General features: G+C 42.7%; 1 protein-coding gene across 1 annotated transcript in view; it reads right to left on the bottom strand.

Moving 5' to 3' along the window:
- The window catches only part of nup93 (nucleoporin 93), a 101626-nt gene that overhangs the window by 24003 nt on the left and 56551 nt on the right, over positions 1 to 21072 (bottom strand). The window contains exons 5-8 of the mRNA XM_084335343.1: positions 18289 to 18417; positions 7527 to 7601; positions 4464 to 4556; positions 1953 to 2092 (exon numbers count right to left, since the gene is read on the bottom strand). Coding sequence (XP_084191469.1) covers positions 1953 to 2092; positions 4464 to 4556; positions 7527 to 7601; positions 18289 to 18417 — 437 coding nt within the window. The remainder of the gene's footprint in view (positions 1 to 1952; positions 2093 to 4463; positions 4557 to 7526; positions 7602 to 18288; positions 18418 to 21072) is intronic.

The raw sequence follows: 21072 nt of genomic DNA, 5'->3' as shown, positions 1-21072 counted from the left end.
CCGGGCCTGAAGGAAGCCCCCAGGTGTGGTACCGGGCCTGAAGGAAGCCAGGTATGGTACCGGGCCTGAAGGAAGCCCCCAGGTGTGGTACCGGGCCTGAAGGAAGCCCAGGTATGGTACCGGGCCTGAAGGAAGCCCCCAGGTGTGGTACCGGGCCTGAAGGAAGCCAGGTATGATACCGGGCCTGAAGGAAGCCCCCAGGTGTGGTACCGGGCCTGAAGGAAGCCCAGGTATGGTACCAGGCCTGAAGGAAGCCCCCAGGTGTGGTACCGGGCCTGAAGGAAGCCAGGTATGGTACCGGGCCTGAAGGAAGCCCCCAGGTGTGGTACCGGGCCTGAAGGAAGCCCAGGTATGGTACCGGGCCTGAAGGAAGGCCCCAGGTGTGGTACCGGGCCTGAAGGAAGCCCGGTATGGTACCGGGCCTGAAGGAAGCCCAGTTCAGTTCAGTTCAGTTATTTTTTATTTCGGGCTTTGGACACATAACAACGGTCATTCCATAAATCGCCAAAGTTTTACCAGCTGCTATTGCAGCATTGTCCAATTGTCCGAAAAGGGCTAGGGAGAAGCACTAGGCTTGTCGGGCCCTACCCCTGAAGACTTAGGTTTCGTTTTTATTTTTAACATACATACAGTACATACACATATAGTACACATTACAGTACACACATATAGTACACATTACAGTACACACATATAGTACACATTACAGTATAGTATACCTGCAGTATATATAATAGTATATACTATATAGTACATAAGTGTATAGAACACATATATAATGTGATATGAGATATATAGTACATGATATATACAATATAATATAGTACCATAATATAATAGTATGTAAAAGTAATAGCCCCTTTCGTGACTGATGTACGCCAACAAGGTTTGGCCGAGTGAATCCACAGTCCCTTGCTCCTCAATGGGAAACCAACCTAGATTTACCATGAAGGACTGGTTCTAACCGAACCGTTCGTTATACAAGTATCACAGATACATTTCAAAGGTACTCACAGTTGCACGAGGGTTTCGAACAGAGAAACGCTAGAGTTTGAAAGCTCAGCGTTGCTAATAAACATTTTAAATCATTTTTATAAACTGGTCAACACTGCTCAAAACGGCGTTATTTCCGTATTTGGCTGCCTGGTGCACGCATCAGGCACCCAATGCCGGAAATAAAGCTGTGTTGACCAGTTTATAAAAATTATTTAAAATGTTTATTAGCAACGCCGAGCTTTCAAACCCTAGCGTTTCTCTGTTCGAAACCATGGTGCAACTCTGAGTATACCTTTGAAATGCATCTGTTCGGTTATAATAATGCAGGACCTCTTTAGGTCCTGCATCTTTATTCCGCATGCAACGAACTGGACATGCAATTGGAGCGGCACACACACACCGGGATACACACACACACACATGCATTGTCTTTTTCTCAGTCGCCGATGCGATTGAGTCACTGCACTTGACCCATCCCGTCGTCCTTCCCCCCATGGGCAGCCGGGAGCAGATAGGGCGTCAACGTGAGCCGCGCTCCGGGGACCAATCCAAGTGCTCCTGCCCGTCTTCGTCAAGGACACCACAGCGTTAGCGATCTGTTTGTTGTGCATGTTTTTCCATTGGGTTTATCTTATCGGGGGGAAACCCTTGCGAGCACGGGGAGAACATGCAAAGTCCACACAGAAAGGCCTGGGAGACACCCCACCTGGGTACCTGGCATCATGGAAACCTGGTCCCCACCCTGGACCTTCTTGCTGTGAGGAGACAGTGTTAACCACTACACCACCGTGCCGCTGAAGAACCAGTCCTTCATGGTACATCTAGGTTGGTTTGCCATTGAGGAGCAAGTGACTGTGTATTCACTCGGCCAAACCTTGTTGGCGTGCATCACAGTCACAAAAGGGGCTAGTAATAGTCATAGGTATGGTACCGGGCCTGAAGGACACACACAGTACCTGTTCTCCAGGAAGTTGAGTCCCTGGCGCACAAAGGCCATCTGCATGTCCACGGCGGTGCGGCTCTTCAGGGTGTCTTTAGCAGGAACCAGCAGCACGTCGGTCATCTGCTTCACCATCAGCCACATGTCCGACACGTTCTGGAGGGAGCGGCCCACCAATCAGATCATTACACACTTGAGACGAGCGGCACCGCCCACCAATCAGATCATTACACACTTGAGACGAGCGGCACCGCCCACCAATCAGATCATTACACACTTGAGACGAGCAGCACCGCCCACCAATCAGATCATTACACACTATAGACGAGCAACACCGCCCACCAATCAGATCATTACACACTTGAGACGACCGGCACCGCCCACCAATCAGATCATTACACACTATAGACGAGCAGCACCGCCCACCAATCAGATCGTTACACACTTGAGACGAGCGGCACCGCCCACCAATCAGATCGTTACACACTAGGGGTGTAACAATGCATCGATGCTAAGGTGACGATTCAACTTCATCTATTTGAAAATGTAAGAATCGATATAAAATAATAATATCCCTAGATGGGAAAAGCAAGGCATACATACATTAGGAGATGTTTTCAACAAACAGGGTATTTGTAGTTATGATGAAATACACAAAAATGTTTATCTCACCGGCTCCACATATTATTTTTACGCAGTTATTGTTATGTTTGAAGGCTCACAGTGTTCCATTAAGGATACCAATTGTACACCACAGATACCACAAATTCTTCTATGAAAGAGAGACATCGAGAGGTTTTGTATCAGATTTTTATCATCAATTACAACGTCCTCGTATGAAACCCTCCACCTAGACTCAGTCTGGAGGAGGGATATACCAGACCTGGAAAAAGATTTTGATTGGCAAGAAGCCTGGGCAAATGTTCGACTTGCATCAAGGAACCCGGACCATCAACAAATCAATCTTAACTATATTCATAGGACATACTTGACTCCTATAAGACTGAACAGAATGGTTTTATCTGGTATCACAGTGGCTAAAAAGCTGATAGCATCACAATGGTTTCAACCTGAAGAAAATTTGCCGGAAGGTCTGGATTCTTACATATCTCGATGTGATTTATCTAGAAATATCTACAGCAAGAATTTTGGGTCTCAATGAATCCAAAATTTCAATGTGGTTAGAAGTGGTGGAGAGAATAAAAGCTAGCATATAATGGTAGGGTCTGGTTAGGAGCGAATGATAATGGATGGATTATCCATTGGGGGGTCCAGGGGGGGGGGTGCGAGCAAGAGCATAATATGTGACTCGACGTGACCAAACCCGATTTGATTCGCAAGGGGGAGGTGTCAGGAAATGAAGAAAATGTCTTGCTGTTCAGAAAATCCAAAAAAATCGAAATCTTGATTTTTTTTTACATATTTGAACTGTCATTAATGTGTTCCCTTATTTGCAAACTTAAATACAACTTGTAAATGAGGTAATTATTGTTATATAGTTCCACAAGGATTTTCTCTCATGAGGAGAAAAACTACACGCGCGGGCTGGGTGCGGCCTGTCCGGGTATCAAGTACTGGTACTTAAGAGGTGTTAACACACAGACACATTATTTAGCTCTCCTTTCTCAGAGAGAGAATAACAATGTTAATACACTATCTTAATGTTATAAGTTATAAGCAACGTAACGCAGTGTCTAAATAAAAAAGATAAAAAAAGAGGCGACGGCAGTTATAAAACGCGTGTTTTAACTTAAAAACCATTAAAACACAGTTAGAATTTTATGAGCGAACGAATTTCGTTAGGGTGCATTTTTTGCAGCAGAATAGGTGGCGAGTGTAACAGGGCTGAGTGTAGGCAGGGTCTCTCTACTAAGCAGCAGAATAGGTGGTGAGTGTAACAGGGCTGAGTGTAGACAGGGTCTCTCTACTAAGCAGCACAATAGGTGGCGAGTGTAACAGGGCTGAGTGTAGGCAGGGTCTCTCTACTACTAAGCAGCAGAATAGGTGGTGAGTGTAACAGGGCTGAGTGTAGGCAGGGTCTCTCTACTAAGCAGCACAATAGGTGGTGAGTGTAACAGGGCTGAGTGTAGGCAGGGTCTCTCTACTAAGCAGCACAATAGGTGGTGAGTGTAACAGGGCTGAGTGTAGACAGGGTCTCTCTACTAAGCAGCACAATAGGTGGCGAGTGTAACAGGGCTGAGTGTAGGCAGGGTCTCTCTACTACTAAGCAGCAGAATAGGTGGTGAGTGTAACAGGGCTGAGTGTAGGCAGGGTCTCTCTACTAAGCAGCACAATAGGTGGTGAGTGTAACAGGGCTGAGTGTAGGCAGGGTCTCTCTACTAAGCAGCACAATAGGTGGTGAGTGTAACAGGGCTGAGTGTAGGCAGGGTCGACATGTTGTCAAACACGTCGTATTCTGATGACATGCTTTGGGGAATGTAAACACGGTTCAGGTTATTCAGCGTCCATGTAAACGTCCATTCTGAATGATTTTGGTTAGTGGAGTATTCAGCCAGCGGGGTCTCACCTTGTCGTCCAGGCTGTCTGCTACAGAGGCACACAGGTCTCCCAGGACGGGCTGGACGTGACCGTTCACTATCTTCTCATTGAAGATGTAGATCTGACAGAGAAAGAGGAGGAGAGAGGGATGAGTGGAGAGAGCTACAGATAAGGTAGACTGAGGGATGAGTGGAGAGAGCTACAGATAAGGTAGACTGAGGGATGAGTGGAGAGAGCTACAGATAAGGTAGACTGAGGGATGAGTGGAGAGATACAGATACGGTAGACTGAGGGATGAGTGGAGAGACACAGATAAGGTAGACTGAGGGATGAGTGGAGAGAGATACAGATAAAGTAGACTGAGGGATGAGTGGAGAGAGATACAGATAAGGTAGACTGAGGGATGAGTGGAGAGAGCTACAGATAAGGTAGACTGAGGGATGAGTGGAGAGATACAGATAAGGTAGACTGAGGGATGAGTGGAGAGAGATACAGATGAGGTAGACTGAGGGATGAGTGGAGAGAGATACAGATAAGGTAGACTGAGGGATGAGTGGAGAGATACAGATAAGGTAGACTGAGGGATGAGTGGAGAGATACAGATAAGGTAGACTGAGGTAGACAAATCCTCAGTCCTGCATTACCTGTGAATTACCAACACTGTTTATAACTCCTACTGATTCCAGTCCTGCATTAACTATGACTTACCAACACTGTTTATAACTCCTACTGATTCCAGTCATGCATTAACTATGACTTATCAACACTGTTTATAACTCCTACTGATTCCAGTCCTGCATTAACTATGACTTATCAACACTGTTTATAACTCTTAATGATTCCAGTCCTGCATTAACTATGACTTATCAACACTGTTTATAACTCCTACTGATTCCAGTCCTGCATTAACTATGACTTATCATTATCAACACTGTTTATAACTCCTACTGATTCCAGTCCTGCATTAACTATGACTTACCAACACTGTTTATAACTCTTAATGATTCCAGTCCTGCATTAACTATGACTTATCAACACTGTTTATAACTCCTACTGATTCCAGTCCTGCATTAACTATGACTTACCAACACTGTTTATAACTCTTAATGATTCCAGTCCTGCATTAACTATGACTTACCAACACTGTTTATAACTCTTAATGATTCCAGTCCTGCATTAACTATGACTTACCAACACTGTTTATAACTCTTAATGATTCCAGTCCTGCATTAACTATGACTTACCAACACTGTTTCCTGCCCCTTGGCTTCACGGCTGTAGTACTGTCCTGAACGGCTGTACTCTCCTGAACGGCTGTACTCTCCTGAACGGCTGTACTCTCCTGAACGGCTGTACTCTCCTGAACGGCTGTACTGTCCTGAACGGCTGTACTGTCCTGAACGGCTGTACTGTCCTGAACGGCTGTACTCTCCTGAACGGCTGTACTGTCCTGAACGGCTGTACTGTCCTGAACGGCTGTACTGTCCTGAACGGCTGTACTGTCCTGAACGGCTGTACTCTCCTGAACGGCTGTACTCTCCTGAACGGCTGTACTCTCCTGAACGGCTGTACTCTCCTGAACGGCTGTACTCTCCTGAACGGCTGTACTCTCCTGAACGGCTGTACTCTCCTGAACGGCTGTACTGTCCTGAACGGCTGTACTCTCCTGAACGGCTGTCTCCACAGACAGAAAGCCAGCGGAGTCCCTCGCTACGAGCGCAGAGTAAAATGGTGGACGACGAAAAACAAGAAGAAGAGAATGAAGACGTTGAGAAGGTCTTCAAAGAAGATGACGAATACCAAGAAGATGACTCCACACGCTATGTGACGACACATGGTCTGATACACTATCTACCTAACACGCTTAGAGATGGACGGAGAGCGGGAGAGAGAGAGAGGGGGAGGAGGGAGAGGGAGGAGGGAGAGAGAGGGGGGGAGAGAGCGAGGGAGAGAGGAATGGGTGGAGAGAGGGAGGGCAGATGAGCGATAAAGTGGAGGATGGTAGAGTAGGAGAGACGGAGAGAGCTAGAGAGAGAGAAAGATAGAAAGGGTAGAAAAGTGATGGAGATGGATGACAGAAGAGGTTTGAGAAAGCTAGGGAGGCAGAGAAGGACACGGAGGGAGGGCAGAAATAGTCCGGGACACAGAGAGACAGCGAGAGATGGAGAGAGACCCCCCCTGGAGAAATCACCCAGAGTGCCTTCTGTTCATCCGGCCAATCAATGTGTTTGATCCGTCTGGTTTAGTGTGACCCCATTTCCACAGCATCACATAGTGATCACTGACTCTGGCTAGAGCAGCCATTATTATTATCTAACTATTATTATGATTATACTAATGTAGTTAGAGCAAACATTATTATTATTATTATCTAATAATTAATGAAGATTATTATAATTATACTAATGTTAAAACACTTTATTTAACCTCTTAACAGTCCTAAAATTGTTGCATAAAACATCTGTCGATTGCATACTGAAAGTAAATTGGATGCTATTCTGGAACCATTTGTAGCAGATGCACAAGTCACCCCTTCTCACACAACAAACCCTCAACCCCCAGAGGAGCAACAACAACAGAATCAGCACAACTTGCGCTCCGGAGAGAGAGGCGCACGTTCATTATCTTGTGTCCGGTACACTTTTACCACTTTCCGGTCTCAGAAAACTGAAAAGGGGAAGGTGGAGGGAGGCAAAGTCTTTCTATGACTGTATTCTTGTATTTTGTATTCTTTGTACTTTTACAGTATATGACTGTATGTCAATGTACCTATTTGTTTACTGCTCTGGTGCACACAATTAACTAAAGACAGTAGAGTTACCCCTGAAGGAACCAACACACCGAGCGCAGGTTTCATTCACTCCAGAGCCGCTGTGAGCTGCGTTTCTGTGTCCGCCAAGAAAACAGCCTCCGCGAGGGGCCGTGTGCAGAGAGCTCACCTGTCTCCCGTAGGCCACCTCCAGGAAGGTGGAGGGAGGGAGGGAGGGAGGGAGGGAGGGAGGGAGGGAGGGAGGGAGGGAGGGAGGGAGGGTGGAGGGAGGGAGGGTTTCATCCCTACGCCTCCATGAGGAGCCGTGTGCAGAGAGCTCACCTGTCTCCCGTAGGCCACCTCCACGCTGTCCAGGGAACTCCTGCCTGGAACCCCCACGTCACTCACGAAGCTGGGCTGTAACACAACAGCGCATTAGTAGACCTGTAAACGTGTGTGTGTGTGTGTGTCTGTCTGTGTGTGGTGTGTGTACAAATGCATCACAATTTGAATAGAGAAAGTGTGCAGAGATTGTGTGTGTGTGTGTGTGTGTGTGTGTGTGTGTGTGTGTGTGTGTGTGTGTGTGTGTGTGTGTGTGTGTGTGTGATGGCTAGAGAAAGTATATTAAAAATGCCCTCCAGATGTATTTTAAACCCTTAAAAAGCATTCTATATTGAATAACAATTGTATAAACAGTATTGATATTTACCAGGAATTCCAAGTCTTCTGCAGCTTATATTCGTTCAAGACATGTCAATACCTACAGCTCTTTAGTATAGCTGAAGCTAAAGGTGTCAAGTTACCACATAAACCTATTAGTGACATCACACATGCAACTCAGATTTCAGGGAAGTACAGAGAAGCTCTCCCTCTCCAGGGGATGAATGTGACAAGTTCTGCACGAATCTGTATAGTCAAAGTCACCTTCTTCAAGAGTTAATAACAATCTGTATAGTCAAAGTCACCTTCAAGAGTTAATAACAATCTGTATAGTCAAAGTCACCTTCTTCAAGAGTTAATAACAATCTGTATAGTCAGTCACCTTCAAGAGTTAATAACAATCTGTATAGTCAGTCACCTTCAAGAGTTAATAACAATCTGTATAGTCAGTCACCTTCAAGAGTTAATAACAATCTGTATAGTCAGTCACCTTCAAGAGTTAATAACAATCTGTATAGTCAGTCACCTTCAAGAGTTAATAACAATCTGTATAGTCAGTCACCTTCAAGAGTTAATAACAATCTGTATAGTCAGTCACCTTCAAGAGTTAATAACAATCTGTATAGTCAGTCACCTTCAAGAGTTAATAACAATCTGTATAGTCAGTCACCTTCAAGAGTTAATAACTGTCTGTATAGTCAAAGTCACCTTCAAGAGTTAATAACAATCTGTATAGTCAAAGTCACCTTCAAGAGTTAATAACTGTCTGTATAGTCAAAGTCACCTTCAAGCGTTAATAACTGTCTGTATAGTCAAAGTAACCTTCTTCAAGCGTTAATAACTGTCTGTATAGTCAAAGTAACCTTCTTCAAGAGTTAATAACTGTCTGTATAGTCAAAGTCACCTTCAAGAGTTAATAACAATCTGTATAGTCAAAGTCACCTTCTTCAAGAGTTAGTAACTGTCTGTATAGTCAAAGTCACCTTCTTCAAGAGTTAATAACTGTCTGTATAGTCAAAGTCACCTTCTTCAAGAGTTAATAACAATATGCACAGTCAGAGTTGTAGTAGACTATAGAGCCATTGCTGTAACCTATAGGTCTCCATGTTGTAACATGTCATTATGTCAGTAAACTCTATCCTTAATCAAAGACTCTGCTGTCGGCCTCTGTGAATAATCTGCTCAAATTATTCCACATCAATGACCGTAAGCAATAGATTTTCCACTACACTCCACATTCACTTCATGCCAAGGCTTCTATCCAACGCCATTTTGTCTCCTTGTACACCACTCTGTTTTATTCCGTCAGGAAGACAAAATGGCGCCCGAGGCCGCCTCCCCGCTGGGGCCCGTCTGTGACAGCCTGCTGCAGGAGCCCGCTGGCAGAGAGACGCAGTGACAGCAGGTCAGCCATGTTGAAATACAACGGTTGTTTAATAATTCACCGGGGACAAAATGTCGCTCTGTCAGGAGGTCTGGCCTTACGAGGGACCAAATCTGAGCACCGTGTCACAACAAGACCACAGCCTTCTAGTATTTCAGTTGCAGTGGATTATAGGTGTATTTCAGTAGCAGTGGATGATACATGTATTTCAGTAGCAGTGGATGATAGGTGTATTTCAGTAGCAGTGGATGATAGATGTATTTCAGTAGCAGTGGATGATAGATGTATTTCAGTAGCAGTGGATGATCGATGTATTTCAGTTACAGTGGATGATAGATGTATTTCAGTTCAGTTACAGTGGATGATATATGTATTTCAGTTACAGTGGATGATAGATGTATTTCAGTAACAGTGGATGATAGGTGTATTTCAGTAGCAGTGGATGATAGGTGTATTTCAGTAGCAGTGGATGATAGGTGTATTTCAGTAGCAGTGGATGATATCGATGTATTTCAGTTACAGTGGATGATAGATGTATTTCAGTTCAGTAGCAGTGGATGATAGATGTATTTCAGTTACAGTGGATGATAGATGTATTTCAGTTACAGTGGATGATAGATGTATTTCAGTTACAGTGGATGATAGATGTATTTCAGTTACAGTGTATGATAGGCAGTGATGCCGGTAACGCGTTACTAAGTAACGCGTTATTGTAATCTGATTACTTTCCCCCGAAAATAGTAATCTAACGCGTTAATCTTTAAAAGCCAGTAATCTGATTGCAGTTACTTGTCCAAGTGGCTGTGCATTACTATTTCGTTACTATCTCATCATAAATTCATAATGCATGCGGAATGCAGTATTTTATTTCGTTTTCGACAGTCAAAAATACATTTTTGAGCTGTTTTTCTTATTTGGGAGTGACGTGGTGTGGCAGTGAAAGGGTTACACAAGAATGTGTCCTCGCGGCGTGACTGGACTCTCTGTCTGTGAGTGACTCTGCTTTGGCCCAATCACATTCCCCATCCACAGTCTGCGAATCAGAGGCAGAGTAGGGCGGGTCTTCACAGCACGTCATGTGACATATGCGCCAATCGTCTGACAGCAAGGCTCCCTTGCATTCGTCTGAGAATTCCACCCCAAAACGCTTGTCTAAACGAAGTGAAACCGCAAGAAGACTAGAGAGACATTTATAAAAACAATTTAATAGTTACAGTTGATATAATTGAATAGTTCAGCCTGCATTTGTTAGATGTGAATGGATACACTGGTTTTGTAAAACCACTGGCTGGCTGCTCTAATGCTCTCCCACAGTTCTTCAGGTGGGAGAACACGAGTGACAGAGAGAGGGAGAGAGACACACACACACACACACACACACACACACACACACACACAAGCACAAGCACACGCACACACGCGCACACACATACACACAGAGAGGGAGAGAAGGGATTATATTATAATAATAATAATAATTATTATTATTATTATTATTATTATTATTATTATTATTATTATTATTATTATTATTATTATTATTATTATTATTATTATATTAGAGATGTAGGCTGTCTGGGTGGGGTTGGAGAGAAAGAGGCATGGGGTGAGAGAGAGAGAGAGAGAGAGAGAGAGGGGTGAGAGAGAGAGAGAGAGAGAGAGAGAGAGAGAGAGAGGAGAGAGAGAGAGAGAGAGAGAGAGAGAGAGAGAGAGAGAGAGAGAGAGAGAGAGAGAGAGAGAGAAAAGCTCTTATTTGCCAGATTTACAGTTAATTTACATGTTAAAGAGAGACTGCTTGTATGTTTATAGAGAGACATTTATAAAAACAATTTAATAGTTACAGTTGATATAATTGAATAGTTCAGCCTGCATTTGTTAGATGTGAATGGATACACTGGTTTTGTAAAACCACTGGCTGGCTGCTCTAATGCTGTGAGCATCATAGACTGTTGCTTTACCATACTTGATGGTACAGAAGCTGAAGCACTAGTTTAACAATTTACGTTATGTGCAGAGAAACAAGTTAAAAACAATTTATGCACTTTCAATAAAGCGTTTAAAAAAACTGTTGGGGGAACGACGACTTCGTAACCTAGTTACTTTCAAAGTAACTAAGTTACTCTGATAATCAAGTAATCAGTAAAGTAACTTGGATTACTTTTTAAAGGAGTAATCAGTAATCAGTAATCGGATTACTTTTACAAGTAATCTGTGGCATCACTGATGATAGGTGTATTTCAGTAGCAGTGGATGATAGAGATGTATTTCAGTAGCAGTGGATGATAGATGTATTTCAATTACAGTGGATGATAGATGTATTTCAGTAGCAGTGGATGATATCGATGTATTTCAGTTACAGTGGATGATAGATGTATTTCAGTTCAGTTACAGTGGATGATAGATGTATTTCAGTAGCAGTGGATGATAGGTGTATTTCAGTAGCAGTGGATGATATCGATGTATTTCAGTTACAGTGGATGATAGATGTATTTCAGTTCAGTAGCAGTGGATGATAGATGTATTTCAGTTACAGTGGATGATAGATGTGTTTCAGTAGCAGTGGATGATAGAGATGTATTTCAGTTCAGTAGCAGTGTATGATAGGTGTATTTCAGTAGCAGTGGATGATAGAGATGTATTTCAGTAGCAGTGGATGATAGATGTATTTCAATTACAGTGGATGATAGATGTATTTCAGTAGCAGTGGATGATAGATGTATTTCAGTTACAGTGGATGATAGATGTATTTCAGTTACAGTGGATGATAGATGTATTTCAGTTCAGTTACAGTGGATGATAGATGTATTTCAGTTCAGTTACAGTGGATGATAGATGTATTTCAGTAGCAGTGGATGATAGGTGTATTTCAGTAGCAGTGGATGATCGATGTATTTCAGTTACAGTGGATGATAGATGTATTTCAGTTCAGTTACAGTGGATGATATATGTATTTCAGTTACAGTGGATGATAGATGTATTTCAGTAACAGTGGATGATAGGTGTATTTCAGTAGCAGTGGATGATAGGTGTATTTCAGTAGCAGTGGATGATAGGTGTATTTCAGTAGCAGTGGATGATATCGATGTATTTCAGTTACAGTGGATGATAGATGTATTTCAGTTCAGTAGCAGTGGATGATAGATGTATTTCAGTTACAGTGGATGATAGATGTATTTCAGTTACAGTGGATGATAGATGTATTTCAGTTACAGTGGATGATAGATGTATTTCAGTTACAGTGTATGATAGGTGTATTTCAGTAGCAGTGGATGATAGAGATGTATTTCAGTAGCAGTGGATGATAGATGTATTTCAATTACAGTGGATGATAGATGTATTTCAGTAGCAGTGGATGATATCGATGTATTTCAGTTACAGTGGATGATAGATGTATTTCAGTTCAGTTACAGTGGATGATAGATGTATTTCAGTAGCAGTGGATGATAGGTGTATTTCAGTAGCAGTGGATGATATCGATGTATTTCAGTTACAGTGGATGATAGATGTATTTCAGTTCAGTAGCAGTGGATGATAGATGTATTTCAGTTACAGTGGATGATAGATGTGTTTCAGTAGCAGTGGATGATAGAGATGTATTTCAGTTCAGTAGCAGTGTATGATAGGTGTATTTCAGTAGCAGTGGATGATAGAGATGTATTTCAGTAGCAGTGGATGATAGATGTATTTCAATTACAGTGGATGATAGATGTATTTCAGTAGCAGTGGATGATAGATGTATTTCAGTTACAGTGGATGATAGATGTATTTCAGTTACAGTGGATGATAGATGTATTTCAGTTCAGTTACAGTGGATGATAAGAGATGTATTTCAGTTACAGTGGATGATAGATGTATTTCAGTTACAGTGGATGATAGATGTATTTCAGTAGCAGTGGATGATAGAGATGTATTTCAGTTACAGTGGATGATAGATGTATTTCAGTTACAGTGGATGATAGATGTATTTCAGTAGCAGTGGATGATAGAGATGTATTTCAGTTACAGTGTATGATAGATGTATTTCAGTAGCAATGGATGATAGATGTATTTCAGTAGCAGTGGATGATAGAGATGTATTTCAGTAGCAGTGGATGATAGAGATGTATTTCAGCTGCAGTGGATAACAGAGGTTATTATGATGATAAGTGTGCGACATCCTTTACGTCAGAATATGCTTCACTGCCACGGCAACAGCGTGGGGACTAGAGCTGGATAATGTGAGTTTTATGGATATCGTTTGAATGAAAGACCAGCGCATTTATTTACAAGTAGACCTACAGATATGTAAATGCAAGTAATTTTATTTGCATAATACTTATGTTATGCAAAAGTGTGTCTGTCCTCCTACGCCAGCTGTACATTATGCTGTGATGAGTAATATTGTCATGCATTGTGTTTTAGTACTGCTGTTTTACGTGTGTGGTTTGATGCATATGGATAGAACAATTTTATAGGGATGCACCGATATGAAATTTTGCCACCGATACCGATTGTTCAACTAACACAATCGGCCGATACCAATATTTGTGGCAAAAAATATATATATATATTATAATATTTTATATATATATATATATATTTTTTTTTTAAATGAAACTACTGTATATTTTTCAAAGTTTGAAAGTGTGGACCAGATAGACGCAACACAAATTGACGGATATTTATCGGCCACTGCCATCGGCACATTTGAGCTTATCGGTCGATACCAGACCGATATATCGGTGCACCCCTACTATTTTATAATAGTGTTATGTTATGTTAGCCCTCTGCCTTTACAGTATGTCTATTCCAAGAGTCTATCCAGAGTCAACTAAAACATCCCTGAAATGCTCATCTCAGCACACTGTAATCACACTGTGTTGTTTCAGGACCCAGGACAGCAGCAGAGAACTGTAATTACACTGTGTTGTTTCAGGACCTAGGACAGCAGCAGAGGTCTGTAATCACACTATGTTGTTTCAGGACCCAGGACAGCAGCAGAGGACTGTAATCACACTGTGTTGTTCCAGGACCCAGGACAGCAGCAGAGGACTGTAATCACACTGTGTTGTTTCAGGACCCAGGACAGCAGCAGAGGACTGTAATTACACTGTGTTGTTTCAGGACCTAGGACAGCAGCAGAGGACTGTAATCACACTGTGTTGTTTCAGGACCTAGGACAGGGGCAGAGGACTGTAATCACACTGTGTTGTTTCAGGACCCAGGACAGCAGCAGAGGACTGTAATCACACTGTGTTGTTTCAGGACCTAGGACAGCAGCAGAGGACTGTAATCACACTGTGTTGTTTCAGGACCTAGGACAGCAGCAGAGGACTGTAATCACACTGTGTTGTTTCAGGACCCAGGACAGCAGCAGAGGACTGTAATCACACCAGTGTTTCCCTTATATGCATTCAGCAGGACCACCGCTGCTATGAACTAGACTATTAAAAAAAAATGTATATAAAAAAAAAAAAATAATAATATATATATATATTTTTTTTTTTATCATTTCATTTGGGCTGTGGGGGGTGCTTAATGTAAAAGACTGACCTGAGGAAAAGGCTGCAGGGAGACCATCTGGCCGCTTGTATGCGTCTCAGCATCTATGGCCCCCTACCAGTGAATTCCCCACCAAAGAGCCCTGGAGCTTTTCTTTCAAAAGCCCAGGAAAATTAAATGCTCTAAGGCAGAATGTAGCTTATGCCACTGAGACTTCTTAGGTGTAAAGTGCTGTTGTAGTGTTGTGATTTGTGTATGTTGACAGTTAGTATGTTAGTATTTATATGATCTATTAAATCATCTATATCTATGTTCAATACAAATAGTGTACAAGTGTTGAGGCATGTCATTAATCTTGACATTTACTTTGATTACAACTACACTGCACAACTACAAAATAAATGTATCTTATCAAGTAAACATATCTTGTATTTGGTACAATAAGTCTATATTGAGTAGAATTATCTTGAATTATCTTATCCCACTGGCAGATCATTTAGCTTTTTTCTGATTTGTCAATTTAATCTTGTTTTAAGAAAATAAGATTAACATTTTCTTTAAACAAGATTAAATTGACCAAAATCAAGAAAGAAATAAGCAAAATTATCTGTGGAATAAGATCATTCAAGATAATTCTACTCAATATTGGACTTATTGTACCAAATACAAGATATTTTCACTTGATAAGATACATTTTTTTTTGCAGTGTACAAATATGCAGCTACCTGGGCCTCCAGAGCACTTCTAGACTCAGCTGACACACCAAAAACATCCTAGCAAATTCACACGCACATGACTCCATGAACATGAACATGAATAATCTCGAACAATTCTAAGGTAGTTTTTAAGTTATTTCTCCTGCAGCGTGCGCACAACAAAGGATTCCGGCAGAGTGCGCGCAGCACAGCACCGCTGTTGAATTCTTTTTCAGGGGAAACACTGCACACTATGTTGTTTCAGCTCCTAGGACAGCAGCAGAGGACTGTAATCACACTGTGTTGTTTCAGGACCTAGGACAGGGGCAGAGGACTGTAATCACACTGTGTTGTTTCAGGACCTAGGACAGCAGCAGAGGACTGTAATCACACTGTGTTGTTTCAGGACCTAGGACAGCAGCAGAGGACTGTAATCACACTATGTTGTTTCAGGACCTAGGACAGCAGCTGAGGACTGTAATTACACTGTGTTGTTTCAGGACCTAGGACAGGGGCAGAGGACTGTAATCACACTGTTGTTTCAGGACCCAGGACAGCAGCAGAGGACTGTAATTACACTGTGTTGTTTCAGGACCTAGGACAGCAGCTGAGGACTGTAATTACACTGTGTTGTTTCAGGACCTAGGACAGGGGCAGAGGACTGTAATCACACTGTTGTTTCAGGACCCAGGTCAGCAGCCGTGGTCTGATTGGTTTAGCCTGGGGGTGTATTTCTGACATATAACTGAAGTGTGTTATGCATCAGTCTTTTATGGATTTTTAAATGTCCCCATGACTCTGTTGCAGTTGACTACGTTAATGTGGTCAGAATCATGATGAAACTCCTGCCAATGCCTTTTATGATTTCCAGATAGTCTATAAGAGAAAAAAAAAGAAAAAAATGGCATAGTGGAACAGCCGGATTCAAGTTGAGTTGGATACAGCCTGTTTTGTTGAACAGGATTCAGGTTGAGTTGGATACAGCCTGTTTTGTTGAACAGGATTCAAGTTGAGTTGGAGCCTGCTTTGTTGAGCGTTTCATTATTGAAAGTTAAAGTGGCAGGCTGCCATTTTCTTTTAGGAAACACATACATTTTTGATGGAGTCATGTCAGAAGGGGGAGGGGCTGGGTGGGCGGGGCCCCCTTTCATGGGGTTATTTACAATAATAATAATTCATTTAATTTATAAAGCACTTTTCATTGTGAAACAAACTTAAAGGTATGCAGAGTTTCTTGTCCTCCTGATTAATGCAATGGTGTGTGTGTGTTGTGATGATCTCATTCAAGGAGCACTACAAGCGCACACACACACACACACACAGTTTGTTGTTTTTGTTCCATTAGTGATTTACACACTTTCTCAGTTGGTTAATTATAAAAGATACAAACCTGAAAACAAAAGCACTTAAATGTTAAATAAAAGGACCACAGTAATGAGGCAGGAACAACATATTTTTTTGCACTATAATGGTAAAATTGTTATTTAAAAATGTGCCCCTAAAAAATATTCTGTGCCCCTAAATTTCTCATTTAGGGGCAACTGTGCCCCTAGTGAAAAAGCTTAGGTCGCTTTCACACAGGGGCTGTTTGGTCCGGACTTTCGGACCAGAATTCGATAGTCAGGTTTTTCGGGTCTGTGTGAATGCGCGTCGAACTCGGTCCGCGGACCAAGCAGGCGAACTCTAGTCCGCCTGAAAACGTAGGTCTCGGTTCGGCTTCAGCGGACCAAACGCGAACCAAATATAGGAAGTGATTATTATTACCACTGCTTGCAGCACTCACTGCAAAACAAGCACACTGCATCTAATCTCTCTATCTATCTATCTATCTATCTATCTCTCTATCTCTCTATCTCTCTATCTCTCTATCTATCTATCTATCTATAATATATCTATATATCTAACTGTGCATCTTGGGAAGAAGGAAGAAACACGCGGCTTATTATTACAGAGGAGCACGGCATTAATAATGGATCAATGCCACGTCAATACTATTATTATTATTATATTATTATTATTGGTCTACAAGTTGTTTAGCGAGAGGATGGTGGTAATGTGCTTCAATAGAACAATGGATCAATGCCATGTCAAAACTCGCTCCGCTGATCTGGAGACAGGGCTCGCAGACAGCACACACAGACACACACACGCGCACGCACACAGGGGCTTGCAGCCACACACACATTTCCACTGTCCAATAGACAAGCGCCCTTTTCGACCGCGTGACATTGTTCAGAAGGTCTCGGTCCGCTGACAGATTTCTCTATGTGAACGCAGGCGAACCAAATGAAGAATGCAACAATGTTGCAACTTCACCCCCAGAACCGCACCGAGTCCACCAAAACTATATGTGAAAGCGACCTTAGCATACAGCCCTGCTACAAGCAACGCATCTGTGATTTGGCGCACAGTCTGTGACGTCACGGTATTGAAAATCATACCGACGGGATTTCGAAATACCCTGGTATACCGCCCAAGCCTACTATAAAGTACCTATTTGTACTGCCTGGTCTGGGCCTAATTTTGCAGGCTACAAGCATACATGAGCCTGGCTGTAAAGAGGCTCTATTGACTCTGTTTTCATCCAGATATCTTGAGGTGAGAAGTCAAGGGACCCCTTTGAACATGGCGTGTGTGTGTGTGTGTGTGTGTGTGTGTGTGTGTGTGTGTGTGTGTGTGTGTGTGTGTGTGTGTGTGTGTGTGTGTGTAGTGTGTGTGTGTAGTGTGTGTGTGTGTGTGTGTGTGTATGTGTGTGTGTGTGTAGTGTGTGTGTGTAGTGTGTGTGTGTAGTGTGTGTATGTGTGTGTAGTGTGTGTGTGTGTGTGTGTGTGTGTGTGTAGTGTGTGTATGTGTGTGTGTGTGTGTGTGTGTGTGTGTAGTGTACCTCAACATCCTGAGTGAAGTCCAGATCGTCCTCTCCCGCTCCTAACAGTGTGTGTAAAACTCTCTGCTTCACCTGCTCCCACTGAACCAGCATCGACTCGCGGTGGTACTCCTCAGCCAATAGGAACGTCTGGATGGGGGAATGGAGGCGAGATGAAGGAAGCGGGAGATTAAGATAAAAAATTCGAAAAAAAAGGACAAGATATAAACCACCCACCAACACCCACACACACCAACGCCTACACCCACACCTACACACACCAACACCCACACACAGATCGTATACGGCTGCTGTGTCTATTTTCCTCTCCAGCTCCATAGAGACGGACAGGAAGGGAATGGGAGCGACAGCTCATTTAACCCTGACAGTCTACAGAGACATGGAAGAGCACAGAACTAGAGTGAGTAGAATGGATCAAGGCCAATCCCTGTTTTAACATGGTGTGAGGCTGGGAGAGGCAGAACTAGACCGAGTAGAATGGATCAAGGCCAATCCCTGTTTTAACAAAAGAACAATGAATGCCTAAACTTATATAGCTGCTCCCTTGCAGTCAATGATCCAGTCATAGTCAGGTTCATTATAAATTGATTTAAACTTTCGTTGGACTTTTTTGGGGATTTGCAAAACTATACATTTTTGGAAAGGGCATTGTATAAGGAATCAGAAAATCCATGTTTCCATTTGCCCAGATGTCTATAAGGCAGCCATAATGGAATTTCCAAAATGGAGCTCTGAAGCAGCATATCTTGAGGGTCCATTGTACAAACCAGGGTATGGGCACAGGCAGCTGGACCCCCTGCACAATGGGTACTTCAGACTCAGATGGACCCCCTGCACAATGGTACTTCAGACTCAGATGGACCCCCTGCACAATGGGTACTTCAGACTCAGATGGACCCCCTGCACAATGGTACTTCAGACTCAGATGGACCCCCTGCACAATGGGTACTTCAGACTCAGATGGACCCCCTGCACAATGGTACTTCAGACTCAGATGGACCCCCTGCACAATGGGTACTTCAGACTCAGATGGACCCCCTGCACAATGGTACTTCAGACTCAGATGGACCCCCTGCACAATGGGTACTTCAGACTCAGATGGACCCCCTGCACAATGGGTACTTCAGACTCAGATGGACCCCCTGCACAATGGTACTTCAGACTCAGATGGACCCCCTGCACAACGGGTACTTCAGACTCAGATGGACCCCCTGCACAATGGGTACTTCAGACTCAGATGGACCCCCTGCACAACGGGTACTTCAGACTCAGATGGACCCCCTGCACAGTGCACAGTGGCCGTGGGTACTTCAGACTCAGATGGACCCCCTGCACAGTGGGTACTTCAGACTCAGATGCCATGAAGCCAACAACCACAGAGGTCCTCCCAGCCCCGATTGAAATGGTCCAATGCAGATGTAAAGCTAACTGTTCTTCTGGAAGATGTTCCTGCAGAGCTAAGGACTTAGCCTGTACTGACATGTGTCAGTGCGGTAGCCAGTGACAGAACGATAATGATTCCTATGCCGTGATGAATGAAAGCGATGGTGATGTCATGTCTATACATACACATTCGCATTTTGTATGAAAGTATTCTGTACTTCTGTATGACAACTATTAAAGAAACTTGAAACTTGAAAACTGATGAAGAAGTTTGCTTCTTTTCTGTAGTCATCATGATACTGAAGTTGTCAATCAGTTAATGTCAATTATCTGTTATGTCCTCAATAAAAGTTATGTTAGCATGCACTTTAGTGGGTTCTATCCCATTTTTCCTTGACCCTAAAAATTTAGGTTTAGAAGTTCGAATCAATGTTCTAGCTCATTTAGAAGTCGAGATATTACAAAACCTACATTTTACGGCGGCCATTTTGGAAATTCACCTGGGCAAATGGAAACATGGATTTTCTGGATCCTTATACAATATCCTTTCCAAAAATGTATAGTATTGGAAATTGCCAAGAAAATCCAACAAAAGTATATAGTGAACTTGACTATCAGCTCGACCAAGACTTTGTTGATTTGATTAGTCAGACCATCCTGTGCTACACAAATAATGTTTATTATCCAGGATTTTGTGATCACAGGAATTCATGCAAATTCAACCAAACCTCATAATATTTGCCACCACTTGCACATTTGACCAATACCTGCATCGTGTTTCGGCATAAAATGGCCGAGCTGTTCGCATTTTGACGTTCTGGTTCTCATGCAAGACTTCATTTGACAAGTCACTTTTCACGCTTGTAATCAGCGTAGAGTAGCTGGCTTTAAAATGGTAATGAGAACTTAAGTTTACCTCACTCTCTAGGGTGACTCACACACAGGGCTATTAATAGTAATAGTAATTATTATTATAATCAAAGCTTTGTTCTTCTCGCGTGGAGGGCGAATGACAGCCGCGTTGTAGACTGGTTTTCTGAGTGTTCTTCTGATGTCGGTTAACCGTCTGTAGTGTGATAGTAAAGGGTTAACCTTCTGTAGTGTGGTAGTGAAAGGGTTAATGTTGTTATTACTATTTTAATTCTAGTGATGTAGGCACACTTTGAGGAGTAGACCAAAAACTAAAGAAAAGAAAGCCTGTGAATAGTGATGTTGACACTGGTTACCGTGGCAGCGATTTAACCATTATATAAAAATATGGTTTCCTCAAACAAAGCTTCTGAATGAGTCACAATAGTGTGTCTTGTGTTGAGGATGATTCTGTCTTAAAGGTCCCCTATTGTTCACTATTTGGGCAATTTTACACAATTCCTGCAAGTCTATGGAACACATCTGTAAGTA

Source organism: Notolepis coatsorum, assembly GCF_963971535.1.
Source record: "Notolepis coatsorum genome assembly, chromosome: 18".
In the NCBI taxonomy this organism is placed as follows: domain Eukaryota; kingdom Metazoa; phylum Chordata; class Actinopteri; order Aulopiformes; family Paralepididae; genus Notolepis; species Notolepis coatsorum.
The sequence above is the reverse complement of the archived record's forward strand: the minus strand, read 5'-3'. Positions and strand labels throughout refer to the sequence as shown.